This window comes from Pelodiscus sinensis, chromosome 23, assembly GCF_049634645.1.
Source record: "Pelodiscus sinensis isolate JC-2024 chromosome 23, ASM4963464v1, whole genome shotgun sequence".
NCBI lineage: Eukaryota > Metazoa > Chordata > Testudines > Trionychidae > Pelodiscus > Pelodiscus sinensis.
This window is the reverse complement of record NC_134733.1, coordinates 560,730-575,335: the sequence shown is the minus strand read 5'-3', so window position 1 is coordinate 575,335 and position 14,606 is coordinate 560,730. Positions and strand designations below refer to the sequence as shown.

At 58.4% G+C, this 14,606-nt stretch overlaps 1 protein-coding gene across 3 annotated transcripts; it reads right to left on the bottom strand.

The window, feature by feature from the left end:
- Positions 1–218: 218 nt before the first annotated feature.
- TMEM82 (transmembrane protein 82) lies at positions 219–13,382 on the bottom strand. Of its 3 annotated transcripts, XM_075906331.1 has the most exons (7): positions 12,398–13,381; positions 12,239–12,311; positions 5,416–5,590; positions 2,972–3,380; positions 2,003–2,190; positions 1,297–1,414; positions 219–1,213 (listed from the first exon to the last, which is right to left on the bottom strand). In XM_075906331.1, the coding sequence occupies exons 1-7, from the start codon at positions 12,483–12,485 to the stop codon at positions 1,200–1,202; spliced, it is 1,065 nt and encodes a 354-aa protein (XP_075762446.1). In that variant the 5' UTR covers positions 12,486–13,381; the 3' UTR covers positions 219–1,199. The 3 variants fall into 3 exon arrangements, with proteins under 3 accessions (XP_075762446.1, XP_025046334.2, XP_075762447.1); XM_025190549.2 differs by having other exon boundaries at positions 219–1,414; positions 12,398–13,376; XM_075906332.1 differs by lacking the exon at positions 5,416–5,590 and having other exon boundaries at positions 219–1,414; positions 12,398–13,382.
- Positions 13,383–14,606: the final 1,224 nt, after the last annotated feature.

The following is a 14,606-nucleotide window of genomic DNA, read 5'->3' as shown; positions in this document are numbered from 1 at the left end:
AAGACACACATGCCAAAGCCAGAGCAGGCGCAAGGGATGGCATGGCGGGGGAGGGGAGGGAAGACTGAAGTACATCAGGCCACACAGCTCCAACCATTTGCAACACTGCCAGCAGGCCACCTTGACCACCTGCTCAAGCCACAGTGGACAGTTCTGACCCAGTGTAAGGAGAGTGATGGAAGGTGGCCGGGCCTTTGCCACCCACCCTCCAGCTCAGCTTGTTTTAAACACTTTATTCTCGTGCGTGTCCATACACTAGACAGTACAAAAGTCACGGATCCCTGTTCCACCTCGCTCCCGCCACAGGGATGCAGATGCAGTGGCCACTGCTCATCGTGGGAGGTGTCTGGACCCCACCACAGGTGCTCGTCAGTCACAGCCCTAGAGGTGGCGGCCCAAGGGCTCTGAAGGACAAGCCAGTGCAAGGTGAGAGAGAGCAGCAGCCAGCGCCAGCCCAACTGCAGGCTCAGCACAAGAAATGTGCCCTCTCCCCTTCAGAGCCCCCGGGGAACAGGCTCCAGAGGCACGGCTCTGTGTCCCCCGATGGACAGCTGGTGCTAAGGGGCACTGAGTGACACGCCGGCCCCTGGCGCAGAGGGGCACATGGAGGGGAGCTGCGGAAGCCCCCAACCTGCACCAGTGAGGAATGAGCCCTTTACCCTAAGTGTGTCTGAGCTAGATTAGCCAGCCTGTGCCTGGACCTCCACCCTCAGCCCACACAGCACAGCCATGGGACTGTTCACTCCCTCCCAGCCACACATCGGGGCCAGCTGGACTGGAGGCCAGGCCATAGGAGCACCCATGCGTGCATCCAGCAGGCCACCAACAGAGTCAGATGGCAGCAGCCTGCTCTGGCTTTGGCCATGCTCCTCCTAGTTGCCCCGTCCCCCATGGCCTCCCCCCCAGCCACCTCCATATGCAGCCTTGATGAAACTAGGCCTTTGGGACTGCTGGGAGACCTGGAAGCCCAGGGGCCTGGAGGTGCTGGGAGGCGCGAGGGAGAGATCAGAGGAGGCCGGAGGACTCGAGTAGGGAGGAACCAGTTGCACAGTCTCTGTCATGCCAGGCAGCAGGAGGCTGTAGGGGCCTTGCCATTTCCACGGACAGGAGGAGGAGCAAAGACTCATGAGTCCCGGGTTGACAATGTTCTCAGCAGAGCCCGCTGGGTGGAGCACTTACACCATGCGAACGAAGCCACTTCAGCTGGCGCGGCCTGCAGCGTAAAAAGTCACATTTCAGGCCATCGCAGGAGTCTTGCCTCTCGCCATCACTGGAACGCGGCAGCCCCCTCCTCACCTCTCGGCGCCGACCTCTCACCCGAGGGCTCGGTCACAGAGCTGGACTTTCTGCCGTGGACCTCAGGCCTTGGCTGGGGCTGCCTGGAACTGGATTCTGGGAACTTTTGCGAAAAATCCTGCAGAGAAGCCACACCAATATTAGAGAGCCAAAAGCCTCTCCGGCCAAGGGCCTGCCCTCAGCCTGCCCAGGCAGCACCAGGTATGTGCCAACAAGCAGCTACCTGCGCTCCACAGCCAAGGGCTCTCCCCCAGATGCGAGTGCTGCCCCTCTCCTGCCACTCAGGGCCCAGTCTCTGCTGGAGCCAGTCGCTTTCCTCCCCAGACAACTGGGCCCTTGCACTGTTCTAATTTGCTGCACTGCAACTGGTTGCTGGCTTCATCCTCCTGCCTCCATGGCAACCCCTTACCAATCCATCCTCATCCCTCCATCTCCCCACTATGCTTCTCTGTCCCCTCCCTCTCACAATTCCCTGCTCCCCGACATGCACACCGAGTCCAAGGCCCAAGCTGCCATCACCACAGCTGGGAGGCGCCCCAGAAATGTCCAAAGCAGAGACCAGTTCTGCCCTTGCAAGCCACTGACAGCCCCTCCACCAGGGCAGGTCTGGCTTTGCTCCGATGAACCAGCCAACAGCGCTAGGGTGTCGCCCTGCCCTGTGCTCCCCCAAGGGCAGCATGCACGAAGGACACGTGTGCAGGCTCACCTGGGCCCGACAGACGTCCAGCATGATTCCAGCCCGAACCAGGCACCAGATCTCACCCACCAGCGAGATGAAGATGTTCACGATGTCCATCCACCGGCCCACGGTCATGAGGAGGATGAGGAGGCCTCCCATCCTCACAAACACTGTCTGATAGATCATCTGCTGGCTGGGGTTCTGCCTTTGCTCCTCTGCCAGGAACAAAGCCATCCCATGGTCACAGCCATGCTACGCCGTTAGTATGGCCAAGAAAGCGGCTTGGAAATGTCCCTTCCTACCTCGTTCCCTGCTGGCGTCGGCCACATCTACACGCTAGCCCCGGCTGCAGCAGACGTCTGCACTAGCGGGCTGCAGCGGCTGAGCGAGCCCCATCGAGGGTCGCCGTCGGGCCTGTCCTTAGGGCGCCAACACTGCTGTTTTGGTGCACAAGCTCAGCCAGCACGTCAGGCTACCCAAGCTGGAAACTACCCCTGTGGTTCCAGCGCAGACACGAATTCTGCAGCCACATTGCAGCCCAGCAAGAGCAAACTGGAGTCTGCGCTACCACCAGCCACATGCGGGGCTGCAGGAAACCATGCTCCAAGCTGCTGCCAGGACAGGCCAGATCTCTGCCCTCGGGAGCCACTGGGCAGTGGGAATCTGACGGCCTGTGCTATGCAGAGCTCCGTGGTTCCAGTGGAGCCGGGGGGCAGGAGCAGTTCCCAGGACGGTACTTTGTTGCAAAAGCAAAACTAAACATGCCTGAGCCGAACCGAAGCGACACAAGTACTGGAGCAGTTTCACCCACTCCGGCGCCAGCGCCCCTGCCCTCCACGCTCACTCCACCCCTCGAAACAAGCTTCCATTGGCTGATCAGACCCTGGACCGAGTCACTGGGTCTCCAGGGGTTTCCACCATTGCAGACAAATCCCCAGCCAATAACCCAGCAGCCTTGGGAGCACGGTGGCTTCCAGCCTTCCGCGAGCGCCCTACCTTGCATGTAGATGACCAGCAGGGTGTAGCAGATGGTGAGTGGTGTCCAGAAGCGTATGGCCTCCGAGGTGCTGAGGAAATCCTGGTTGATCAGGGCGACGGCCGCCAGGTCGGCCACGGCAAAGGTGATCTTGAGGGCGTTGCAGAGCAGGGTGGGGATGCCATGCCAAGTGGTGAGCAGGAAGATGCAGACCCCGCAGTAGCGCTCTTTGCTGTGCAGCTCGTACATGGTGCAGACGTGCCGGGCCAGCCTCCAGACATAGCAAGTGAGGAAGCCGGCCAGGCCCAAGCTGAGGATCAGGTTGCAGGTGCGGTGGGGAGCCCCCTCCAGCAGGTAGCTGAGGCTGCAGGAGATGCCGCACCCCAGGGAGTATTGGCACAGCAGGTAGAGCTGGCTGCTGTGTGCACCCTGCGGAAATGCAGCACGTTAGCCACACACCAATGCTGTCCTCCAGATGGGGACTAGAATTCCGTGGCTGCTTTAATTCCCCTGCACAGCAAACAGGAACCGCTCTAGAGCCAGCGAGCAGCTGCCAGCTGGGGGCAGATGTTCCACCGCAGCAACAGGACAGAGGAGCACAATGCACATTGTGCAGCACCGGGGCTAGACGCCTGCTCCTTCAGCTCGACTCGCACAAGCCGAGCTCAGGGACAGGGCAAGAGCAGTTCGGTCTTGAGTCCTCTACTGTCCACTCCTCTCTCTCACACCCGCTCAGCCTTGCAGCCTGTGTCCAGGAGAACTCCCGGGACCCCTTGTGATGGCACAGTTGGGGTTCCCCTCAATCCTGCACCCCCGTAGCAGCAAGAACAGAGTCCACAAGCCAGTAGATTAGAGGGGGTTTATTGCTTCTCCAGGATACAGCACAGCCTAGACATGATGTGGTTACAGGAGTCAAGGCCAGGATGCCTCAGACCACTGAGGTTAGGGTGTCCATCGCCCCCTGTTTAGACCCTCAGTCCTCCACTTAGGTTGTTCCCTTCATGTTTTCCAGCCAGCAACTGCCCCTTCCCCCAACACTCTCTTCCTTTGTTCCATCTCTTCCCTTAACCGGTAGGACCGGATCAGTCACTGTCATGGGGGCCCTCAAGGCGCCCCCGCTGGGCCATGCTCACAGACAGAGGCCAGTAGAGGTCACCCCCAGCCCACAGCCCACGCACAGCAACCAGCAAGGAACTGACACTACATCACACCCCTGCCCGGAGATGCAGGGACCTTGGGGCAGAGGAGAACTGGGGAAAGTGAGGGAGGGTGTCTCATCTCACAGCAGCCAGACACAAGACCTCTGGGCCTACACTTGCTTCCAATCCCGTGTCCTCTAGCCCTGCCTAGGAAGGGTGGTCCGGCGGCCAGCACCTGAGAGTGCCACACTGCGGCTCAGTGTTTCACTCCTGGCTCTAGTTGGTCCCCAGCAAGGTCGGAGAAAGAATCATGGAAGAGACTCTGCAGCCCTCCTCCAGGTCAGGGTGTGCACTCCGGCCCACACAGGGTCTGTACCAGCCTGCATTAGGTTCCGCTTCCTCGGGCAGGATTATTACAGGTTAGGGATGTTACATGCTGAGTAGCTGACTAATCGAATAGTCGATGCAATTTCCACCGACTAGTCGATGGGGCGCCTCCGTCTTTGAAGTGTAGCTAGAGCCCTAGGGCTGCGCTGTTGCTACACTTGGAAGGTGAAAGTGCTGCTGGGAGCACAGGGCCAACGGGGCAGCCCTCCACTGGCCCTGCGTGCCCCACGGTGTTTCAAAGCAGCCGTGCCATGTGGAGCCCGACCCCAGGCCCCATGCAGCAGGGCCACTTTGCTATGCTGCAGGAATCCCGGCGTCAGGCTCCTCACGGCAATTCAAAGCAGCAGCGCCACACGGAGCCCAGGGTCAGCCCGGGAGTCCCCAGCTGATCCTGGGCTCCACATGGTGCTGCCGCTTAGAAACGCCACATGCAGCCTGACGCCGGCTCCCTGCAGGAGGATGCCCCTTCGAAGCAGCCTCTTTCTGATAGAGGCAGCATTGGGGGGGGGAGGGGGAAGCAATCAGTCAACTTGATTATCCGATAAGCATTTGCTTATCAGATAGTCAATTAGTTGTTCACATCCCTATTACAGGCAAATGGAAGATGGAGAAACATGCACCGTGGGGCCTGGTGAACAGAGCACTATGCAGTGATTCATGAGATCAGGGTTCTTTCTTCTCCTTGCCCTGAGTGACTCTGGGCAAGTCACGCCCTACTGTGCCTCAGTTTCCCCTTCTGTAAAAGGGAGTTGAATGACATAAACCTCTTGTGTTAAGCAATTTGAGATCTACTGAAGAAGTATGTCATGTAAGAGGGGGATTTTTCCTACAGCACAATAGGGGGCACATCAGGAATCTGCCCTCTCTGTCCACTTCCCGCATTGGCTCACACAGCACTAGAGTATCACACAGGCTGGTACCCAGAGGTGACAACTCACCTTGTTCTGGGATAGCAGCATAGACACGGCCCTGAGGGAAAACTCCAGCACCACCAAGGCAGCCACGCGGTACCCAACCACCATGAAAATCAACGTCAGCAGGAACAGATGCATGTGATCCAGCAGGGACCATTGGGAGCGGATGGACTCCTTCTCCGTCTGTCTGTCTGGGTCACTGGGGACAGAGAGACAGGCTCAGGACACAGCGGACACAGGATCAGTCCTTGGGATGCTGGCAAATCCCCCCTCCTGCTGCATTAGGGGAAGATAGGGCCCTGGCTGACCTTCCCCAGAAAGACCTGGGCCTGCCAGACCTTGCAGCCAAGTTCTTGTAACTCGCCTCTCTGCAGCACCAGAATGCAGGCACATCCATGGGTTTCAGCAGAAACAGAGCACCTGCAGGATCAGGCCCCGAGGGGCCGACTGCCCCATCCCTTGCCTTCTCCTTAGGTCCACCCTAGGTCTCCCTTCGCCTGCCCAGAGGATGCCCCATACAAGGCAGCCAATAGTAGCTAGCACGGCAGCTCGGGAGTCTCAAGTGTTATGCCTCTGCCCTAGCTAGTGCCTGAAGATCAGCTGTGAGCATCCAGCCCACTGGGAAGTCAAATCACCCGATCTCACAGCCAGAGACCTCGGAACGAGAGATCTTCACAAGCTACTCAGGCCTGTTCGAGTCTGACCTGAGACCCAGGCGATGGTTCCACTCTGCAACTCCGGCAACCCAAGAGCCCCTCCCCCAGGAAGTAAACAATAAACCCAGTTCCAGATGCTTTCTCCCTCCAGCCACCCACCGTTCTCCCACATCTTCCCCTTCCAGCTGTGCAGGGTGCCCACTCGGGCAGGCGCTCCTCACCGACCATCTCCAGAGATCTGGCCAGCGGGCAGGGAGGTGGGGCCAGGGCTGGAAGAGGTGGGACACATCCCCTTTCATTCCTGAAGTGGTCTGGAGGTGAGGGGCAGGCCTCCTTAGGCTGGAGCAAGAAGAGAAAGGCCATCTTCCCGAAGCAGCTGGGGTTGGGTTGGATAGGCTGCAGCAGCTACAAAAGGACCCCTCTTTCTCCGTCTGTGCAGCAGGCAAGGACTCTAGAGAGCACCCCCATAGACACCGAATCCATCCCCCCAGCAGAACTAGGGGATCCCCTTCGAGAGATGCACAGTGGCCAGTGCATCGCAGGGTGGGACACATACTTTTTTTGGCCATCTCCCCCCTCCTCCCACGCAGTGTAACTAGTATCTGGCCCCAGCAGCTCACAGAGCCAGCCTCAGGACTGTGAGGACACCAGGGAGCTATGCCTTTGGGATACGTTCGGGGTGAAAATAACAAATTTCTTGCACCATTTATGTGGGGGGGGCAGAGGGCAGGAGCCTCCCTCCAAGTTTGAACACCTGGATTTCATACTTGAGGTCTTCTGCAAGCCAATCCCTGACTCCAGAGCCAGCTCTTACATGCAACAGAGTTTGAGCTGCTTGCAGCTTTGCCTTTGGGGAAGGGAGTTTGTTACAAAGAGCAGGAGGCTAAGAACAACAAAAGGCTGTGCAGTCAAATCTCTGAAGGATCATTGGATCATCATAAAAGCATTGCCGAGTATTCCACTTACAAGACAAGACGGGGGAAAGAGAATAGGAATGAGTGTTGTGCAGCTGGACTAATCCAAAGCTGACGGCAAAGAGTTCCAAAGGGATCTCACAAACTAGATGATTGGGCAACACAGGGGTAGATGGATTTCAGTGTTGATAAGTGCAAAGTGATGCACATGGGAAAATATAATCCCAACTATAGATACAAAGATGACGGGATATGCAGGCACATATTTCTGTTACCACTCAAGAAAGATCTTGGAATTATTGTGGACAGTTCCCTGAAAACATCTGCTCAGTGTGCAGTGGCAATCTAAAAACTAAAAAGGTAACAGGACACTGGGAATCATTAGGAAAGGAATAGATAAGACAACAAAATACCATACAAAGTCATCGTATGCCCACATCTTGAATGCTGTATGCAGATCTGGTCACCCTCATCTAAAAAAAGATCTACAGTAAAACCTGTGTTATCTGGCACGCTCGGGGATTAGAGCGTTCCGGTTATCTAAAAATTCCGGTTATCTGAGGGCCCCATCAATCTAGAGAAAACCAATAGACAATAATAGTAAAACTTGAGTTTTTAATATTGGTAGTTTTGTAGTGTGAGGCAGTTGGTCTCACATTTCTATGTCGAGTGAAAGATGATTAGTACTTCTTCCATAAAAAATTGTAAAGCCAATCATGGTGAGCCAAGCCAAGCCTGTGTGCCTGAAGATGTGACAGTATTATGGCTGGGGGCAATGCCGGTTAAAGTTTTCTGGTTAACAGAGTGCCGGATACCAAAGGTTTCACTGTATTGCGTTTGGAAAAGGTAAAGAGAGCACACCAGAAAGTATTAGGGGTAAGGAACAGGAGGAGAGATTAACAAGACTGGGACTTTTCAGCTTGGAAAATAAATGACTGAAGGGTGGGGGGGATGTGCCTAGAAAATCATGAAAGATGTGGAAAAATAGAATAAGGAAATGTTTGTTCCTTCACTAACATAACACAAGAAATGGACCCAATTAAATGTATAGGCAGCAGATTTAAAACAAAATAGGTGACGGGCTGGATCATGACAATTGCGTCTCCTGTTTATTCCTTCTGAAGCACCTGGCATTGGCCATTGTTGGATGACAGGACCCTGGGCTAGAAGGACCTTTGGTCTGACCCAGTCTGGCCATTCTGATGTTCATATATAGATCTAAAATGTATCTGTGCCCTGGCTGGTAAGCCACTAGACCCCACTCAGAGAGAGCCCAGGAGTCCTGACGGGGGGTCTCTCTCCAGAGTTAGAATAGACTTGCACATTTTAGGGCTACCCAGTGTCCCTTCCATGACTTGTTACAAGAGGTCAGATTGTGCTAATGTTAGATCAGAGTGGTCTAACATTTATTTAGTTTGCTTTCTTTGATATAGGAATTAGATACAGTGCTCCTGTCAGCTCATTGCTAAGCTGTCTGCCAAAAAAGTAGAGTTTTCTAGTGCCTTAGTAGCCCCTGAACAGAAGTGATGGGGTAGCAGATGGGGCTAGTTCCCCCTGCATTTGGTGCTCGGTGTGTACTGAGCATGCTCAGTAGCACTGCTGAAGCTTCTGTCCTCCGTCTGCCTCCCATACTCTCACTCTCTTGCTTCCCCACCAAAATCTGAACTGATTTTCAGGGGAGTGGGGCGGGGGTGGGGTGCAAAGGATTGTGGGGGCTCAGGCAGGGGCCTGCCATGTATGGGGGGAGCTCAGAGCTGAGTGTACAGCCTGACTGCTGGATTCCTGGACTGGCCAGGGCGGGGAATGGGGGGGGCTGCACTGCCCAGCTGCCTGAGCATCGGGCCTGGAGCCTGGGTGCGCTGTGGCCGTGAAGCCCAGGGGCTGTCAGCATCCAGGACCTCCCAACCAGGCAGCCCCTGGGCGGTGCGCTGCTCTGAGGCGCACGGTTCCTTTCCCCTCTGGCTGTGCTGATCTGACACAGTGGCTGAGCCAAGAGAGGCCCTGCCAGCGTCTCTCACATGGTGACTTTTCAGCGCTATGGAGTTGGGGAAATCGGAGAAACAGAGAGGAATGTGGGGGCCGGGGAACATGGAGACCCTGGCACTAGCGTGGCAGAGCCACCAGCTTGAGCCCGGCCTACAATCTCTACAGATCAGAGGGCAGGTTTGGGGCAGCTGTTAGCACCACCCGGTGTCACGCCCCAGACACCGGAGAGAAACGTGAGGGGAAGCTGGTCGCAGTCCCAGGGGGTGGGGACAGTGCACAGGAATACGCATGTTACTGGTTCACCAGTGCGCCTGCCTCTAACCACAGCCGGTAAGTCTCACCTGCTAACATGGTGGGTCCAGCCCAGGCATGCGGTGGGCAGGGGCTCTCCAGCCTGGCCGAGCAGCCCCGCCCGTGGTGGTTGCTACTCCAGCCCAGCTGGGTTGCAGCCGCCCAAACCCATTTCACAGATTAACCAGTTAGACGTAACGTTTAACCAGTTAACTAATTAAACAGGGTTTACATCCCTACAGAGGAGCCCATCCGCACTGCAGGACCAGATCCCTGCCGGCCAGCGAGCCGCCCCACGGCCCCTGGGATTTGCACTCCAGGCTTCAGAGTCCGTTCATAACCAGCTAGCACCCAAGCAGCTGGGCCCAGCCTCCAGGAGCGGCGAAGCTGTTGCCCCAAACGCCTTAGCCCAGGCAGAACGCGCGGCCACTGGGAGAGGGGCAAAGGGAGGCGCACAGAGCCACTGGCCTGGGCAGAGCAGGGGGCACCGCTGTGGGGAGGCCAAGGTGAACGTGGCCCATCCACTTACCCCGGCCAAACCACCCCCGTCCCTAGCACTAGCCCTGCTCCACCAGTCTGGTGCTCCTGCTGGGGACCAGGCTCAGGGCTGGGCAGAGGGGGCCGGGTTGCAGGGGCTTTCTCTGCTCTGCCTGCCTGGCTCCAGGGCCAGCGCGCAGCCACAGAGCCAGTGGGGGACGTGTCCTGCTCCTCCCACCGGGCGCTCTTGCGCAGGAGTGGGATGGGGGCATGGGAACTTGTGAGCCTCCGCCCGAGCCCCAGTCCCCAGCTGCTGTGCAGATGGGGGAAGGAGACAAGCTCTTTCCTTCAGCACCCCCATTTTTCCAGGGCCCCTGGCCAGAGCATCTATCACCCTTAGGGTTGCCAGATGGTCTCCCAAAGAATACTGAACACACGGGCTAAACATTTGTTGAGCAAATCAATAACCCCCCCCCCCCCCACTGAACACACATCCTGTGGCTACTACCAAGAGCCACCAAGCTGGGAATAAAGGGGGAGGCAGCAGAGCCTGCTCTGCAAAGCAGAGAGGCAGACCCTGGGGCAACACCATGGCAGGGCGGGGGGGGGGCTCCCACACAGCCAGGTCTTTGGGTGTCCCAGTGGGAAGACGCAGAAATTCCATCCCAGTCGGTTTTGGCTGAGAGCCCCTGGAAGGCGCCTAAATGCACCCACAGAGCGCCCGCGGGCTCCTCCCCTGGGCGACGGCACCGCAACGCGCTGGGACAGCGCCCAGGGCAGGGACGGGGCTTGGCGTCACTCCTCCGGCGCAACCAGCTGAGGGCTCCCAACTCCGACCGCGCCCCGCCCCCACCCGGCTCCTGCACCCAACCACAGGCTCCCAGCGCCTCTCGTGGCCCCGCCCCCCAGCCACTGCCCCGCCCCCGCCCGGCTCCTGCACCCAACCACAGGCTCCCAGCGCCTCTCGTGGCCCCGCCCCCCAGCCACTGCCCCGCCCCCACCCGGCTCCTGCACCCAACCACAGGCTCCCAGCGCCTCTCGTGGCCCCGCCCTCCAGCCACTGCCCCGCCCGGCTCCTGCACCCAACCACAGGCTCCCAGCGCCTCTCGTGGCCCCGCCCCCCAGCCACTGCCCCGCCCCCACCCGGCTCCTGCACCCAACCACAGGCTCCCAGCGCTGACTGCGCCCCGCCCCCCAGCCACTCCCCAACCCCCACCAGGCTTCCGTTCAGCACCCAGCCAGAAGACAAGGAAATACTGGACATTGCACGTGTCCGGTATTTTCTGAATTTTTTTACCAGACAGAGGGTGCAAAAACCGGACTGTCTGGTAGAAAACCGGACACCTGGCAACCCTAACACCCTCCAGGGCACCAAGGCAAGAGGTGGCCTCAGTGGCTCCTGCCCACACACCCTAACCCAAGTGGCCGAGTCTGCCCAGGCTACTGGGATACAGAGTCCCCTGGCTTGCAGGGCAGAAAGGGACAATCTTACCGGGGCGGGGAGCCCTTGGCAGAGGTGCACGTAGGGTTACCAGGTAGATAGGGGGTGGGGCTGGTGGGCGGAGGGGCAGGGGTCTCAGGGCTGGACAGGGGGGCAGGAAGCAGAGCTGGGGGATATGGGGCTGGACAGGAGGAAGGGGGGCGGGAAGCAGAGCTGGCGGGGGGGAGGGGGTGCAGCCACTGGCTGCAGCTGGAGTCCAAGAGGCTGCGCCCCCGGCAGGCACTCCCTCTAGTTGCTAGTAGAAGCCAGGCAGGGGCAGGGACACGCTTGGCGCTGGGAGCCTCTGGTTGCGTGCAGAGGCCGGCCGGGGGAGTGGCTGGGAGTCCCGTTCCCCACCTGGCTTCTGCACGCGACCACAAGCTCCCAGCGCCACGCGCGGCCCCACCTCCCAGCCCCCGCCAGGCTTCCGTCCGGCGCCCAGCTGGGAATTCCGAAAATACCGGAATCGCACAGTGCACGTTGCACCTGTCCGTTATTTTCTGAATTTTTCTACTGGACAGAGGGGCGAACACTGGGCTGCCTGGTAGAAAACCGGACACCTGGCAACCCTAGGAGCACATGGGGAGGTCAGTCTGGCACAAGAGAGGCACAGGGATCTTGGGGGGGGGCGGGGAGAGAACAGAGGAAGGTTTGCAATGAGCTTGGCCTACCCCAGGCATGGGACCAGGAACCAGCCTGCGTGTGTGGGGGGAGGGGGAAATAAAAAGAGCAGCCTGGCCCCAGACACCAGCTAATCTCAGCATCCGACTCCAGGCTCCGCCCAAGGAAAAAGCACTAGAGCGCCAAACAGATTTCCTCCCTGGGGCCGAGCAGCCGGGTTGTTCCCAGGGGCCCGGCAGGCCAGCCCGGTCCAGTCCCTTGCAGGCCGTGAGCCACACGGGGATTCGAATGGCAGGCGTGGGAAGCCCCTTAACCACAGGGCCCGCGAGCAGCTCCTGTGCCCCAGGGAGCAGCCGCTCGAAGGAAGCCAGAGCAGATCGGGGAAACCTGTGGCTGGGACCCAGGATTCCTCCCCCACTTACTTCAGACACTGGATGTAGAGGTGAATCTTCACCAGGCTGCAGAGGACAGAGACCGCACAGGCTCCTATTAGCCCTGCAGAGGAGAAAGAGCCGGTGGGTCCTGGGGAAGCCAAGGAGGCCAGAGGGGGAAGCCGGACCAAGGCTCTGCTCTGCGCTCACCTTGCAAGAGAGAGTCCGTCAGGGTGGAGCCCCAGGCCAAGCTGGGGAAGCCCGGTAGCCAGGAGGCCAGGAACTCTAAGCAGAGCATTTTTCACTGAGCTTGGAATCAGCATGGGGAGCTGGGTGCTGCTGCTGCTGCCCGTCTCAAAGGTCTGCGGAGAGGCACCAGGAGGGGGCAGAGGGCTAGTAAATCATTCTCCAAGTGCCCTGCCTGGGGGAGTAGGCAAGCCAGCAGGCTGGGAAGGGTTTGAATTCCTGGGACCCGCACAGCAAGTTAGTTCTGCAAACGGGCTGGCCAGAAGATAGTTTGACGGAAGGAAATGGTTCCTTCCCAGCTTCTCTCCCCCTCACAGGCCAGAGAAGAGATTTCTGTTGGGCAGAAAACATTTGTCTGGCCTATTTTGTAACCCCAACTCTGCCATGTTTTGCTAGCCCTAAGATAGTCTGGCCCAGTGGCAAGATGGAGGGGGAAAGCTGGGATCTTGTTCTTGGCTCTGCTACTACTCCAAAGCACATGACATTGGGCAAATTATTTTTGCTGCCTATGCCTCAGTTTCCTCGTGTACAATGCAGCTAATAACAATCACCTGCCTTTCTAAAGTGCTGCCAGACCCCCTGATTAAAATTCCCCTTAAGTGCTTCAGATATTCATGCATGAAAACTGGCAAGAACCAATAATGAACCTGACCACCCCAGCTTTTTCTCTAGCCTCAGAGCATGAAACAGATGCTGCAACAGCCAAAAAAAACATGGACAAGAAACAGATTTAAAAGCCCCTTTTGGGTTCCACCATCTCAGGTTTTGGTGTTCATGTGGGGGAAGAAAACTGGTTATTCTCTTAACTTGATTGAAAGCCTGACCCCACCTGTATAGTTAATCAGTGTAAGCAGGGTGTAGGGAGACAACATGGGAGAAAATCTACAGGGAAAAACTGGCCTGGAACCTGCTCGTCCCCATTTTGCGGTTCTCTTTCCCACAAGACTACGTTCAGTTCACTCCACCTCCGCCACCGGATTGCAGGTTCAGAAGGTCTCATACGGCCTTTCTCTGCCCAGCCAGGGGCTCTCAGCAATGACCCTTTCTCAGCCAGTTCCAGTCCCAAGAGCACTGCTGAGTTTCAGTTACCCCCCTTTGCAGAGCAGCGTGGCTCTGGCTGCGGAGGGGGACTCGAGCGTAGGGACGGTTCTGTTACCCAGCGAGTACTGTGAGGCCCTGACACTGTAAACCAGGGATGGGCAATAATTGTCATGCATTTCGGACCAGTTCCAGGCCCTCGCCCTGGCAGACTGGGTGGGACTAGGGGCTACAGAGACAGACTGAATGTGAGGAGCGCAGAGACTGTGGCCCGAGCGAGTGCGCTGGCTGCTGAGTCTTTCAGACCAGGGAAGCTGCCCTGCTCCGTTGTCTCCCCCTTCCCCGCTCTGCAGAGATGAGGTTTGGGGTGGGGGTGGGGGGCAGAGCCTGAGCACTGAGATCTTAGACCCAGGCTGTGTCTCTTAAGGCAGGCGCTCCTCTGAGCGGGGGGGGCGGGGTGTTCTAGGGGCTGCGCCCTTTGCTCTGGGGTACCGTGGCACACGCCAGTGGCTGGGCACATGGTGGGAGGATACCAGTGATGTATCCTTCTTGCACAGCCCCCAAGGACCCAGGCCTTGAGAGACTGAAGGGGGGTATCCTCAGGCCAGCAGCCGGCTCAGTGCTAGTGCCCTGGGCTCCAGCCCTCTGAACACGCCTCGGCCGACGTGCCGGGGACTGAGCGAGAGCGCTCCGCAGCCGAAGACATGAGCTGCGCCAGCGTCTGACCGCGACCTGCTCTCGGTGGCTCCACTCTGCCAGGACTGGCACTGGCCTGCTACCTGAGCACAAGAGGAGGTCACCCTGAGCCAGAATGAGTGGAGACCCTCCTTCCCTTTGCCCACACGCCCCTCCCCCCGTGCTCCTGCTGGGGGGAGCAGGGGCAGAGCACGGGGGCGTCAGCTTTTCTAAGCTCCCCCAATGTCTGAGCCCTGTCAGCCCAGTGGGTAATTCTCCTCTGTCAGAGGCCAGCCACCAGGTAGCAAGGGCAGCAGGTTAGTGGCGGAGGATGAAACTGGTGGGGCTGCCCGATGGCAGGGTGGCTGCCAGCCAGGGCTCTGTGCAGCAGGAAGCAGCCCCTTGTCCCCTCCCCAGCAGCTCCCTGCTCCCAGTACAAGTGTCCCACCTGGCTCTGTGT

Coding starts and splice junctions, on each gene's coding strand:
- TMEM82 (XM_025190549.2), bottom strand. CDS start 12,485: ATGCTCTGCTTAGAGTTCCTGGCCTCCTGGCTACCGGGCTTCCCCAGC. Junction 3,381..5,415: donor TGCTGCTATCCCAGAACAAG/GTGAGTTGTCAC, acceptor GCATTTCCGCAG/GGTGCACACAGCAGCCAGCT. Junction 1,415..2,002: donor TGGACGTCTGTCGGGCCCAG/GTGAGCCTGCAC, acceptor GCTTCTCTGCAG/GATTTTTCGCAAAAGTTCCC.